This window comes from Lycorma delicatula, chromosome 4, assembly GCF_047948215.1.
Source record: "Lycorma delicatula isolate Av1 chromosome 4, ASM4794821v1, whole genome shotgun sequence".
NCBI classification, from domain to species: domain Eukaryota; kingdom Metazoa; phylum Arthropoda; class Insecta; order Hemiptera; family Fulgoridae; genus Lycorma; species Lycorma delicatula.
The window spans coordinates 18,153,683-18,170,109 of record NC_134458.1 but is presented as its reverse complement, the minus strand read 5'-3'; the positions used below and the strand labels follow the sequence as shown (position 1 = coordinate 18,170,109).

The window sequence follows — 16,427 nt, the reverse complement described above, 5'->3', positions numbered from 1 at the left end:
CTTCTAGCTCCAACAATAAATACTAATGCTGTTTGAAGAATTTGCTATACCACCAGAAATAACACAAAAAACTTTTTGAAAAAACTTTTGAATCAATCCTCTAAAAACTTTTATACATTTTTTTAACTTTTTACTATTTTAATTTACAAAATTGCTCAATAATTTTTTTTTCAGGCGGTGGGGAATTGATCAAAAGTGTAACATGTGCTTACATCTTTTATCACATGATCTCGCATTAATACCTTGCAACTAATGGTTTTTTATTTACAGATTGTTAATGTTTTATGTAAGTTCAGCTTTATTTTTAGAGATAACTTAATGTAATTTTTTAAGGACCAATTTTGGAAGACCATATCTTACTTCAAAACAAACTTTAGATACGAATATGAAATTGATGGAAAAAATGTAATTGAAAAAAGACAAGAGGATAATTCTGAAACAGAAGACTGGAGAAAAAGACCCAGAGAATCTTTTTTATACTGACAAGGATGAAATGATGAATTTGCAAAAGGTTATTGTTACACAAATTATAAAAGTTTCATAAAATGAAACTTTTTAATTTTTATTCTTGATATTTATGTTCTATGTTTTTGAACTGTATAACAGATTAAACATACAACAAAAAAAACCCCACCAATAATGTACAATGTACATTAATGGTAAAGTACAAATAAACTGAAATAGGCACACACATATGCGACTACCTATTAATTTAATGCTGTGACCAGTTAAAGGTTAAACACAACATCTGTTGCTGGCAATTATTTATTTATGAGGATGATTCTCCGAAGCCATTCCAAGTGTCATGGAACTATTGTGTCTGTGTCATACGATTACTATCTTACTCAGGATCTACTTTAATATCCTGGACTATAATTCAATTATAAAATTATTTTTAAAATTTTAAATGTAATTTTAGCTCATTTTAAAAGAATTACACTGATTTAGTAAGTACTATTATACTGATTTGTCCTACACACTTAAGAAGATCAGTTGTCAACTCTATTCATTTTTTGGCTAGAGAAAGAGAATTAAAAAATTAATTAGTAGAAAAGTCACACAAAGTACGCTGATTTTCAATATAACTTCTAGTTTTTCCACTCTACTTGCAATTGATGATTATAAACATGTTTAATCCAACTGAATCAAACATCCTTTTTTCTTTATTCACTATACCTATTTATACTCTCTTTTGTTAATTTATATCACACGAAATAATTTCCTTCAAATGCCAAATAAACACATTAATACATATTGTAGTAATATTTAAGTTATGACTTAAATATTTCAAAATAATAAACAAACTGGAGATTTTTATATTAAAAACTTTACTTGTGTGGCTTACTGTTATTTTTAAGGACATAGACAAAGAAAATATTCTAAATTAACCCATAAACAGGACTCAATATAATACTATGAAAAGTGAATAGTAAAAAGTGCACTCAATATAAAAAGTGCATCAGCCACACATTTTGCATTACTAACATGAACCAAGAAGAAAAATTATGTTTAAATTTCCTCTGAATGTAAGTTGTATTTCAATACAGTTTATTCAATAAAAGTAAAAAGTAAAATTATACACTGACCAATCACTTCCACAAATCCAGTGTAGTTACTGTTTGTATCTAACTGTCCATCAAAAACAATGAGTGGATAAGGAGTTGTAGACACAGAAGTGAGAGATCTCCTAGAACGTGGTAATGCTGAAGCTGTACTTAGTGATGGAATAAATGCTAGCGGCCAACTGGTATTATTTGGTAGATTTGTAATGACAGAAGTTATTATAGTTGTGTTTAGTGGTGATACAGCCGCAATAGTAGAGGTAGTAGTAGAAACAGCAGCAGCAGCAATAGTAGTAGTAGTAGTAGTAGTAGTTACTGATGTGGTTGTTGAGGGAGCAGGAGTAGGAGGATGGGGCCTTAAACCAATACACTGGTGACACTGTGATTTATCATCATTAGAAGTCATTGTTTTTTCATCACCAAGAAAGATGTCATTATTAAAAGAATTGCTGAAAAAAGAACATTATTATTAAAAATATAAATAAAAAGGACAATGTAGAGAATAAAATTAGATATTATTTGAGTAGATAATTGTACATCAGAGCATGAATAAATGGAACTATTAAAGGTGATATGAAGAAATACTGATCACCAAAAGACTTATTGAGTCGTATAGATATTAATAAATATCACTTGACTTTTTATGAACTGCCACACCTTAATGAATTTATAAACAGTATCCTTCAATATGAGAGTGCAAAAAAGTAAATATCAAAAAATACATATAGATTTTGATATTTCATAACTTTTCATGGCGAAGTTGAAGATACCAGCAGCTACAGGACGTTATACAACCTTATTTAGAATTTTAATTTTCCTTATTTTTACCTCTGATGCAACAACGCATTGTGACACTGCCACTTGAATAAGTTTGCTATAGGAAAATTGAAACTTTATTAAGTACATTATTTTTATACTTGAATTTTTGAGCATAAATAAAATTTTGTACAAACTGTTAACAAAGTTATTACTTTCAAATAAAATTAAAAATATTACTTTCTTATTAAGCAAGTTCATATATTTGGTATGAGTTGTGGTGGTCATTTAATAAATCATATCAAGCATATACAGATAAAATAATTTATATATATATATATATATATATATATATATAGATATACTCTATTTATATAGAATATAAATGTTATATATATTAAGACTTTGCAAGGCTTAACAGGAAAAGTTGCCCTTTTAAACACCCCATAAAAAAAAGTCACTAAGTTTTAATTTTGGGCACAAAGGTGGCCAAAAAACCTCCATTGTGACAGCCCAGATAGCAATTTAAAATTAAGCAATTACCAAAAACTGAATTTAAAAAACCCACACATTAGCAGTGCAAGGGGTTGCACCCCTTGCATAAACCATTTTATGGGTAACTCAGTCACAAGCAGTTTGGGTAAAAAATCATTCCTTAATATATCCAAATAGCACTGAGAATTAATTGTATCATTGAAAAACATTGGCCCTATCAATCCATGACTACATAGAGCTGCCCATACAGTTACTTTAAGCCCATGTTGTTGTTTTTCATACACAATTTGCAGTGCTGCTGTTGCCCAAAAGCACATTTTCTTTGTTAATAGTCCCATAAAAACGGAGATAGGCCTCATTTGAAAACCAAGTCTTGAACAGAACATAATCTTTCCCTTCCGACCACTGTGCAAACTACAATCTTTTTTACTTGATAGGTTGTGTTAACTTATGTAGGGCAGTAATTTGTTTGGAATCAGCTTGAGGTCACTGTGTATCATTTTTTGTACTGTACAATGAGATATTCCCATTTCTTGAGAAGCTTGCTATGTAGACTTTCTCAGAGAATGAATGGGACCTGCTTTAGGTTGTTTCTCTTCTTTTATGTGCTGCCTTCTAATTCAAATTTACAGTATAAACAGAAAATGCTGTTTCTTGGTGGAGTCCATCGAGTGTTAAAAAGAGCTTGAAATTGTCACCGAGTCATTGTAACACTTTTTGATTGCATAAAGATGCACAACTTTAGCGTGCTGTGAATTAGACAAACATTTGTGAACAGCAATAACTCCAGCAACTAATGTGTTGCGGAATCAGAAGCAAATACAAAACCAGGCGACATCTACCAGTATTTCCAAGAAATAGGGATTACACAAGCACAATATGAAACAACAGATAAAAAACATTTATTTATAATTGACTATAAATGTATACCAACTTATCACACCCCACCTGTATTAATAAACCACCTAGTACAGAATATTGAGATAAGACATATCTCACCTTAATTTTACCATGAGAGTACTTCTGCAGGATCCTACATCCTTAGTCACAATTGAAATATTTAAACTATATGTTCATTGTTCATTACCTGGAATCCCTACGTGGCTAGGGACCTGGCAGAAACTTACTTCTGTGTTGCGATTATTTAACTCAGCGATTGTGTTGTAAATTTCGATGACGATAGGATGTCTAGAGTAAAAGTTTTCTAAGGTTTGGAGAGCACTACACGAGTCACTGCAAATAAGGATTTTTCTATACTTGGGGTTAATGATATTTAGAGCCTTATTTATAGCGTATAGTTCAATGGTAGACACACCCGTAATACCAGGAAGACCACACATATAAGTTCTATCATTGACAACAAACGTACAACCAACAGATTGTTCTGTTTCGATCCATCAGTGTATACCACCAGGTCTGGATTCATCTTGGGAGAGAACACACTGAAACATTTGTTGGAAGACAAATTGTTGGATGGTCCTCATACCTTCCTAAATTAGGATTTCTACGGACCGAGTCAAAAGCTGGGTGATTTGGCTGTCCTTTGAGATGAGCAAATTAAGATAATAAAAGCTGGTCTCGTCTATACCAAAGTGATGGCTCACCACATTCTACAAGTAAGCTAGCAACAGGGATTGATCTAAATGCACCTGTGGCAAGCTGAAAGAAAGCATGTTGTACTGCATCCAGCATTTTAAGCATGGTATGATGAGCTGGTGACACAACCATAATCTAAATGGGAATGAACAAATGAATAATAAAAAAGGTATCATACATGAACGTCCTTAGTAACACCAATTGGCTTCCCAATTGGTGTTACTAAGGACTCGCATCATATCTAAAAGTTTGGAATATTCTTTTTTTAATTATTTGATATGTTTGACCCAAGTAAGACGGCTACCAAAAAATAAACCTAAAAACTTGATGAAAGGAGAGATAACAATAAGCTCTTTGTTCAGAAAAACTTGCGGAATAGAAGGGTTTCATAGCCGAGAAAAGACTACACATTTTGTATTTTTGGATGAAAACGTGAAGCCAGTAACATTGGACCAAGCTTTAAGGTGATTTATAGTGTTCTGTAGAAGTCTCTCTGCTGTGGGTGATGAACGGCTCGCAATGTAAATAGCAAAATCGTCAGCAAATAGAGAACATGAGACAGGAGCCTGCAAACATTTGGTAATACTGTTTATGGTTACAGAAAATAAGGTAGCACTACACTACCATGAGGCATTCCTGAATAAAACCAATACCCAGAATAAAAGCAAGCATATTGCCCTTGATTCACCATTCTTTGAGGATTTTAAGAATACCACGTCGCCAGGCCGTATCGTACGCCTTTTTTATATCAAAGAAGATAGCGATGAGGTGCTGGCGGTTTAGGAAAGCGTTTTATATGGCTGTTTCCATTGACACTAAATGGTCAATGGAAGATCGTCCTTGTCGGAAACCACACTGTTCTGGGGATAGAAAGCCATGTCTCTCCAAGTACCATGTAAGCCTGCGGTTTACCATTCTCTCCATTACTTTGCACAAAACGTTCGTTAAAGAAATAGGGCGGTAGCTTGAGGGGTTGGATTTGTCTTTACAAGGTTTAAGTACTGGTATAATAAATGCTTCTGACCAGTCAGGTGGGTAGACTTGTTCAGAGAATAAACCATTGTAAATATTCAAAAGATGTGGTAATGCCGAATTAGGAGGGTGTGAAAGCATACTAAGGCGAATGTTGTCCGGCCCATGGGAAGTGTCTCATGAGTTTTTAAGTGCACGTGACAATTCCTTGAATACGAATGGGGCGTTTAATTCACCAATTGAATCACCAATGTTTAGCGATAATACCTCTATCTGTATTTTGTATCTTTGAAAATCGTTATTATATGACGAAGTGAGAGACACTGAGCGGAAAGATTTTACTAAAGTATTTGCCACAACTGAAAATGATGAAAGGAGTTCTCCTTCATCAATAAGACCGAGAATAGATTGTTTCGGTGATCCGAAAATTTCACAGATCTTTTTCCACACAGAAGCTGTGAGAGTAGTGCATGAAATAGTGTTCATATATTTCGTCCACGATTTCCTCTTAGCATCCAAGAACAATCGACGGCATACCGCTCTAGCCCTGCGGTATAAATTTAGATGTTCAGTTGTAGTGCCTGTCATCGATTACTAATAGCGTTTTGGCAATCATCATTCCACCATTGAACAGAAGGACGTCTAGGGTTACCCAATGTTTGTGGGATATATCTATTAGCATTCTCAAGTATCATGGACATAAAAGAGGAAAGTTGGTCAAGGATGTCTGCACCATCGTCATACTGTGATTGGAAGGCTTTATGGTATCCATTCCAATCCGCCTTTTCAACAATCCATCTCCGTGGCCTTCTTTTCACCTTGCGGTCAACACCTAAACCAATAATAATTGGTCTGTGATCACTGCTGTGAAAAACATCACAAACAGACCAATTAAGATAGGGAGTAAACTCAGTGAACATATGAAGAGATCGACATTAGATACACTACCAGATGATAAAGACATGAATATTTGTGATCCATCAATCAGTAGACAAAGGTCCAAGTATTGTCTCACTCTGTTTATCATATTTCCTCGAGTGGAACAGAACGTTGAGCCCCAGGAAATATGGTGGCCAATGAAGTCTCCTACTATTAACGATGGTGATGGTATTTGCATGAGGAGGTTTGAGATTTCTAGAGCATTGAACCTCACTAACTCCTACCACATCTACATTTAATCTATCCATTTCCTTCTTTAAATTTTCTAACATAGCAACCTTTTTTAGACTTGTAACACTCCACACTCTGACTCGAAAAATGCTATTTTTTAATTTTCTGGTAACTCCTTCCTTAGTAGTTCCCCACACGGAGATCCAAACGGAGGACTAGTTTACCTTCGGAATATTTTACCAAGGAAGGCGCCTCCATCTGTGTTATATGAAAATGCAGAGAGTTACATTTTCTTGGGGAAAAAAGCAGCTGTAGTTTTCCACTGCTTTCAGCTGCGCAGTTCTCAGAAGATTGAGTTATGATATGGCCGTTTAAGTCCTTCTGACCTACACCCTTAACACTACTGAAAGAGCTGCTGCCCCCTTTCAGGAATCATTCCTTTGGCTCTCAACAGGGACCTCTCCGATATCGTTGCACTTTCAGTCCAGTTACTCTGTATCACTGAGCACTCAAGTCCCCTCACCATCGGCAAGGTCTTATGATTCATAGAGGGAGATAAAAAATATAGCTTTAAAAAATGGCTACAATAAATCTTATATTGATAACATTTACAGGGGATATTTAAAGAAGAGATATAATAACAAAAACACTACCCTTATTCCAGTGAATGGTACTAAAACTTATGATAGAAAATATATTTTATACAATTATATAAACAAAAACACAAATAAAATAGTGAATGTTTATAACAAAGAAAAATATATAATTGCATAAAAACTGTAAATATTTTGAAAGGATTCTTTAATTATAAAACTAATTACATTTTTGACAAATTTAACTTAAGTAGCAGATATAAAATTAAATGCACAGACTGTGATGCAATATATACGAGGTGTGTGAGAAAAGTAATGAGATTGGTAACACTGCGAGCGATCTGGCAACACTGTGTCCTAGACCAGTTTGTTCATCCCTTCCACATGCTCAGTACGAGTTTCAACTCCGTTCAGCCAACACATTATTTTTGACAGCAGTATTATTTTTCCCATCAGTGAAGTTGTGTTTTTGTTGTGTGTTATGAAAATGAAGCATTGGAATTTAGAGCAAAGTTGTGCAATCAAGTTTTGTGTTAAACTTAGGGAATCCGCGAGTGTGACCATTGAAAAGTTGAAACAGGCCTATGGGGAACATGGCTTATCAAGAGCACATGTTTTCCACTGGCACAAATATTTTTTTGGGGGCCGAGAATATATTGAAGATCTACCTCGCTCAGGGAGACCTTCAACTTCAAAATCTGATGAAAACGTTGAACGTGTGAGGTTCTTGTGAGATCAGACCGTCATTTAACAATAAGGATGATGAGTGAACAGTTAAATTTAAACACTTTCACCGTACATCAAATTTTGACAGACAATTTGGACATGCAAAAGGTTTGTGCAAAATTGGTGCTGAAAACCTCATAATGGAACAGAAGGACAATTGAAGAAACGTGTACGTTGATCTTCTTGAGAGCATTGACAATGACCAAGAATTCTTCAATCGTGTGATCACAGGTGATGAATCCTGGATATTTGAATATGATCCTGAAACAAAGCGGCAAAGCGAAGAATGGCACACTCCATCATTTTCTCGACCGAAAAAATGTTGAATGAGCAAATCAAAGATCAAAACCATGCTGATTTGCTTTTTTGACAGTGAGGTATTGTGCATAAAGAATTTGTTCCTCCAGGACAAACTGTCAACCAAGTGTTTTACAAAGCTGCCCTTGAAAGGCTCAGGAAAAGTGATTCGCATGAGACCAGACACTGCAGACAAGTGGATGCTTCATCATGACAATGCCCCGTGTCACACGGTCATTTCCATCACAGAATTTTTGACCTCAAAACGCATTCCTACAGTTTCTCAACCACCCCCCCTATTCACCTGATTTGAGTCCTTCTGACTTTTTCCTTTTTCCAAAATTGAAACATGTCTTAAAAGGTCGTCATTTTAGAACTCTGGAGAACATTCAAAAGACTGTGACTGACCAGTTAAAAGGCCTACCAGTTGAAGTCTTCCCGCACTGCTACCAAGAGTGGGAACAACAACTCCGCTGGTGTATAGCTGCCCAAGGGAACTACTTTGAAAGGGATAATATTGTTGTTTGAAAAAAATAAAAACTTTGGTAAGTAAAAAGTCAGTCTCATTACTTTTCTCACACACCTTGTATATAGGTAAAACTGATAGGTCATATAAAGCTAGATTCTCAGAACATCTACGAGCTTTTAAAAATTAAAAATAATTTTTTTTTTTTTCAAATATGGCAGATCACTTGATTTCAAATGGACATAAAATTACACATTTAGTAATTAATCTTAAAATTAGGAATTTGTAATGTTAAAAACAAACTGGAGTATTTGGAGAAATATTATATTTATTAATATAAAAATTTCAATTTAATAAATCACCGGATAAGTTTTAAGCAGGATGATCTGTTTAAATTGGTAGGCCTGTATAACAGAATTTTAACTTCCGACTAATCATTTTAATCAGTCATAACTTAGTTAACGAAGTAGCTCAATGCTAATGATAGTTATAGTTTTTAATAATTGATGATGAATCTGTAGGATTTAAAATGGCCTTATTAGATTGAAAGTAAGATATCAATCTTGCTTTATATGTGTGTCTTGTGGTTTATAAATACTAGTTATAACCTCTTGCATATATATATATATATATATATACATATAATATTTTTCTACTACATTTAATTTTATGTCATCTTTATTAATTTCTAGTATTTCTAAGAAAAACAAATATAAAAACATTTCAATCTAAAACACTTATACAAATATGATTAATGGAGCAATCAAATACACACATAATAACAAAGAAAAGTTAAAAAAAAACATATAGCAGTTGAAAATGCATATAATATTACTTTAATTAAAAATATTTATAAAAAAAAAAAACTATCAAAACAGAATAATAACATATCTACCTTACAACAATACATAATAAGATAATAAAGAATGAAAAAATATACATAAAATATTTATTTATACACTAATAATATCATTACAAACATTACTAATACTTACAATAAAAAAATATTTAAATGAACATACGAACCTAATAAACCACATAATAAAATATTTAAAAAACAAAAATAATAATAATAATAATAAGATAAATAATCTGTATGGAATTTATAAAATTAAATATAATGATTTTGATGCTATTTATATAGTAAAAACAAATAGATCCCTTAAAACCAGATTTCTTGAACCTTATAGAAATTACAAGAATAATAAATTAGGTTATCTAATATGGCAACCATCTGTAATTTTGTTAAGCATAGCCTGTTGGTATAAGTATATAATTACAGTTAATATACGCAAAAAACCACTTACCAACAACTGAATTCAATGCGTTCAAGCGCTTTCGGAATTAAATTCCATCTTCAGGAACTCTCATATTCGTCCTATTTATAACATTAATTAAAACTTCACGTGTAAAATTATAAGAACATCGTGACATTTGCTTAAAACAAAACAGTTGGTCATCATATATTTTTAAATTATGGCAACGTAAACATCCTATCAATTTGGTAGTCTCAACTGTTGTGTTACAAGGGAGGTGGATCAGTTTGGCCAACATAAACTATTATTACTATTTAACATCTGCTTGTATAAAATGTCATCAAATTTTGTCTGTTTAATTTATTATTATTTAAATATATAAAGTATTTTTTTTTAAATATTAGTATTATATATGTTTTAGAGTAATCAAGTATGTTAATAAATTTGTCCAGGTTATAATTATGGTTATTATTTACAATATGTTTAGCAAAATTTGATTTATCTACATGACCTTTGTTTATATAATTTTGATGCTCTTTTATTCTTATTGTAAATGATTGATTGGTCATGCAGATGTATTTTGAATCCGCAATCTGAGCATTTCAAACTATATATTCTGTTTTTCTAAATTGACTTTGTTATTGTTTTTTATTGTTTTTGCAGGATAAACATTATTTATATATTTTGTTGAATTTTTATAACTTATGTTCGATTTTAGTGTAATTAATATCATTATTATTATTAGTTAATTTTATTTTATTTTTTATGTGTACTCATATTTTGTTTTATTTTATTATATAATTTATTTATTAATTTTTTATTATATCGTTGGTGGTGGTGATGTATTTAATATTTTATTCCTTCTTTAATTTTATATTATCGTTTTTTAAATATCTTAGTTCTCTATATATTAGAGCATTAAATTTAGCCATTTTTTGGTTCCAAGGATGAAACGAACTGCAATGGATTACTGTGTCTTGTTTGGTGGTTTTCCTAAAAATGTCAATATCTAACCTATTATTATCACAATCTATGTTAATTATTAAGTCCAAAAAATGTATGCTATTATTGTTTTCATGGGATAAAATAAATTTGATGTTGTTTATAGAATTCATTGCATTGAGTATATTGTTTTCCTCATCTTTGCATTGTTCATTATAAATAATCAATATGTCATCCACGTATCTTTTATACAATAATATATATGATGACCCTTAAAAATATTGTGTAAATTATTATTTTCTAAATCGTACATAAATATATTAGCTAATACTGCTGAAAGTGGTGAACCCATAGTAAGACTTTTCTTGTATAAATTTAGTAATTTTATTATTTCATTTATTATATTGCTAACTCTTTTTTATATTGTTAAAGTGTTTTTAATTATATCAATGGTTCTGTTGGTATTGATATTAGTGTACATATCTTTTATATCCAATGTTATGAGTTTTGTTGTGTTGTTTATGTTTATGTCATTAATTATATCTACTAATTCGTATCCATTTTTTAAATTATATTTATTATCGATTTCAATGTATATTCTTTAAGAGTATTGGCTTATAAATGTATTTAGTAAGTTGGTGAACTAATACAGTTTATTAAAGGTCTAATGGACATATCTGTTTTGTAAATTTTAGATAGTGGTTTTACAATAGGGGCCTTTGTATTAATTAATTTAAAATTTTGTTTAATATGTTCATGTTTAAAAATATATTTGCATTTTTTAATGTTGTAAATAATATCTTTTTAATTTTTTTTTTGTAGGATCCTTAATTTCTTAAAATTCATTTTTTTCTATAAAATTATTGGTTTTTTCGATATCAGGTAAGTAAATATGAAACTGGAATTTGCCAATAGATGGCCCTAGCTGTCAATGTAATACCGTCAAACCACATCATTGATGCCATTTTCTTTCTTTGACAGCTGACAAATATTTTCAGCTCATAACAATACAAGTTTCATACAACAGCATAGTTTTAATTGAACATGTCGAGTTTTGTACCTACAAACTATGATTTGCAGACAGCACTGAATTTCTGTTACCATTTAAAGAAAACTGCTGCAGAATCGCATCAAATGCTTGTCAAAGCTTACAGTGAGAATGTTGTTGGTAAATCACAGTGATTTGAGTGGTTTAAAAAAAAAAATACAAAAGTGGTGATTATGACGTGAGAAACGAAGAACGTGGAAGACCACCAAAACGTTTTGAAGACAGCGAATTGCAAGCATTGTTGGCTGAGGATGATGCTCAAACGCAACAACAACTTGTGGATCAATAAATGTAACACGAGAAGCCATCTCCATACTTTTGAAAGCCATGGGAAAGATCCAGAAGACGGGAAAATGGGTTCCTCATGAACTGAGTGAAAGACACTGAGAAAAGCAAAAAACCACTTGCAGAATGCTGCTCGCCAGGTAAAACAGAAAGTCATTTCTCCATCAAATTGCGACAGGTAATGAAAATGGAAATATTTCAAGAATCCTAAGGGTAAAAGATCATGGGTAACTCCAGGCAAACCATCGACATCAATTTCAAGGCCAAATCGCTATGGAAAGAAAACAATTCTCTGTGTTTAGTGGGATCAGAAGGATGTGATCTATTATGAGCGCTAAAACCTGATGAAATTATTAATACTGAACGCTACCGACAACAAATGATCGATTTGAATCAAGCATTGCATGAAAAACGACCAGAATATCAAAAAAGGCAATACAAAGTAATTTTGCTTCATGATAATGCACCATCACAGACAGCAAAACCAGTCAAGGAAACGATTGAGGCGTTCAGTTGGTAAATACTTCCGCATGCGACTAACTCACCAGACTTGGTTCCGTCTGACTACTATTTATTTACATCGATGGGATAAGCACTTGCTGAACAATGCTTCACTTCATTTACGAAAATGGCTCAATGACTGGTTTGCCTCAAAACAGCAACGGTTTTTTTGCGTGGCACTCATAAATTGTCACAGAGATGGGAAAAATGTATAGCTAGCGATGGACAATATTTTGAATAAAATATTTTTTATTATTTTAATACAATAAACGTGTATTTTCTATACAAAAGTTCTGGTTTCATATATACACACCTGGTATCTATATTTATATATATATACAGGGTGTCCCATATAAAACGCAACCCATCAATCACTCATCCATGAAATTTCAAAAGTCAAGTCAAAAAAAAAAAAACACCAACAACAATATACAACCCATTTTTATCTACTAATTTAAAACACATTAGCATATATAATACTTAAATCAGATATGTCCATTCTATTATTTATAGAATTTATATCCTTTTTAATGTGGATCTCCAATATATTTCTTTTACAAAATTAGGTTCCCTTTCTAAAATTTTTACTCTATCAAAATCAAATTTATGTTTTTTGGCTTTTTCATGCTTATTCAATGCAGTAATTACATTTTTCCTATATTTATGTAGCTCAATTCTTTTCTTAAATATCAGGATGTTTGTCCAATATAACATGCTGAACAACCACTACACGGTATATTGTACACAACATTAGACTGATTTTGCTTCCTTGTTGGCATCTTTAATTTTGGAAAAATGTTACCAATCGTACTGTACCTATGAGCCACCATCAGGCTATTTAAAAAAATTTTTTGAATATTTTCAGACAAATCAGGAACATATGGAAAAGTCAAATATTCTTTTTTATAAGACGTAAAACGTATTGTAACTTAATGTTATCATTGGAATGATGGTGGGTGGGAGTATCTATGAAATGATAACAATTTTAGTAGTGGGGTTTTGGTTTTTATTAGATTAGGTAATGGGGGGGGGGGGTTTATAAGTGTTTGCTGGTGTTGTTTTTTGTCATTTGTGGTTTGTCTTGATAAAGTCCTACATCTTGGACGAAATGTCGGGTTTTCTGCTTTTGTTTTTGTTTTTTTGGTTGTTGACCTAATGAATTGCATTAGAAAATTTTCTAACTTATTTAGTTTATATATATATAATATGTATAATATATATATATATATATATATATATATATATATATATATATAATATATGTATAATATATATAATATGATAATTATTATTTATTGTTTATATTGATAATCTATTTTGTTATTATTTTTAATATTATCAATAACATTTACAAACTGATATCTCAATTTATTTTGTTTATTTATGAAGTCAGTTTTTAATATATTATCTTCTACATCTATGATTATATTTTTGATAATTTTATTTTTATTTAAAGTTGGTAAATTAAACTTAAATGAGTGTTTAATTATATTTACTTCATTATCATTAAATACTAATTCATTAAATTAGTAGTCAACAACGTCTGCTCCAAATTTATGTCTCTGAACTATTGCATTATCATAAATTATATCATTATTCTGCCTTGTGTTATAGTCTATTAAATTATTGAGTTTCCTGTTCAAATTAATATATTTATTATTCATAATTCTATTAATTTTATAATTGAAAATGTCAAATATTTCATGAAAAATTATGTATCCCAATCCATAAATCAAATCTGAATGCATAATATATAACTGCGTATTCAAATTATTCTTTTTATTGTATAATATTTTTATTTAATTTTTTTAACCGTAATATTCCATATATCTTTTTAGTAATTTTAGTGGATTTGGTGTTATTTTTAATTTTTAATTTATGTATTTTGGTGTTATTTTATTAAGTAAACATTTTTTATTAAATTTTATATTAGCTATAGTTTTGTGAAAATTTAGTTTCAGGTTGAAAAATTTTAACACCATAGACTTTTGGTTATAATTTATAATAATTTTGTTAAGCATGGCCCGTTGGTATAAGTATATAATTATAGTTAATATATACAAAAAACCGCTTATCAACAATTGAATTTGATGCATTCAAGTGCAAAAATAGTTATAACTATATTTATAACAATAGTTTTGTTATAAATAGGACGAATATGAGAGTTCCTGAAGATGGAATTTAATTTTGAAAGCGCTTGAATGCATTGAATTCAATTGTTGGCAAGCGGTTTTTTGTGTATATTAACTATAATAATATTGTATTTCTGATATTAAACAATTTAATGATGTTAACAATGTTAACATCATGTAATGATGTTTTTCTGATGTTAACAATTTTAGAAGTATTAGAAATTAATAAAGATGACATACAATTAAATATATCAGAAAAATATTATATATAGAGATGTGGCTAAATAAAAAAAGGGACTAAACGATCTACAGACAAACAGCAGGCGCAAGAATGTCAAACGGCACATGGCTGAGTCACGTGACATCCCCTATCTTCATTCCTCTCACCAAGTCAACTGCAAACCCCTTAGTTGGGCTATTAAGTGTCTTACAAGTGCCACACGTTAATGTGAAATTTCTTGTAAAACTTGGAAAATCCACCACAGAAAATCATCCTTTGTTAAAAGAAGTATATGGTGGCTGATGAATGTTTATCACACATTCAGGTTTTTGAGTGGTTTAAACGGTTCACGGTAAGTGACAAGAAATTGAAGATGACCCGCGTCCAGGACAACCATGTTTTTCAACATCCATGGACTTGTCTATGCAAATTGGGTACCTGAAGATCAAACTGTGATTCAGCAATACTACCTTGAGGTCCATTACTCTCCATGAACGAATAAAAAGAAAGCAACCTGAGTTGTGAAAAAATAAGTCACAGATTCTTCATCAGTTCAACGCCCCGGCCCATACTGCATAATCTGTCAAGATGTTTTTGGCCAAGCATGGGATCCCTGTTTTGGAACATCCACCCTGTTTACCAAACCTTGCCCTGTGTGACTTTTTTTATTTCCCAAAGTGAAATCAGCACTGAAAGGAACAAGATTTGAGACAGTTGAAGCTGTGAAAGACAAAGTGACGGAGACCATGAACATGCTTTCTGAAAATTAGTTCCAACACTGCTTTGACCGATGGAAAATTCACATGGGAGCTGCTGTGTAGGGATTGTGGAGAGGAGTATATTGAAAGGAATAACGCTAAAATTGTGAAGATTAACAAATAAAGGTTTTTACAGCAATAATTTGTGGGTTTTTTTAGCCACACCTCATATAAATATAAACAGAATTTCAATTTGATAAACCATCAGCATTTGAAGGGCACAGTCATATAAAAACTGCAACAGATAGCAGCACTCATGAAAATTAATAGGCAATTCTCCTTATTTCTATTATACTGGGTGTGGAAGCATAATTTGTTGATTTGAATTAGGTGCCAGGAAGAAAGGTTTGGCCGTTAGAGGGTGCGCATGGTCTCATTCAAACAGGTGGGTCAGGAGGTTTTTTCTCCCTTCCACCTCAGTACCGAGAATGTGGTGGGCGAAAAGAACAGTGCACATTTGCTATAGAGGCTTACTTTTCTAATGGTTGCTCGATTGTCGCCATGTAGCGAGCATTCCGTACACACTTCAAGCTCGTGTTCCTAGTTGGCAATCGACTGTTATGTGGGTAAACACATTCAGAAGAACTGGCAATGTCGAAAAGAGAAGATCAAGGGAACGGTCCATGAGATCACCCCAAAATGAGGCGGTAAGGCAGTCTTTTTTGCGATCTCCTCAACACTCGGCACACAAGCATGCAGCTGCCCTTGGAAT

At 31.8% G+C, this 16,427-nt stretch overlaps 1 protein-coding gene across 1 annotated transcript in view; it reads right to left on the bottom strand.

Moving 5' to 3' along the window:
* Positions 1-16,427, bottom strand: part of Ptp69D (Protein tyrosine phosphatase 69D) — a 196,680-nt gene that overhangs the window by 61,100 nt on the left and 119,153 nt on the right. The window contains exon 14 of the mRNA XM_075362423.1: positions 1,587-2,011. Coding sequence (XP_075218538.1) covers positions 1,587-2,011 — 425 coding nt within the window. The remainder of the gene's footprint in view (positions 1-1,586; positions 2,012-16,427) is intronic.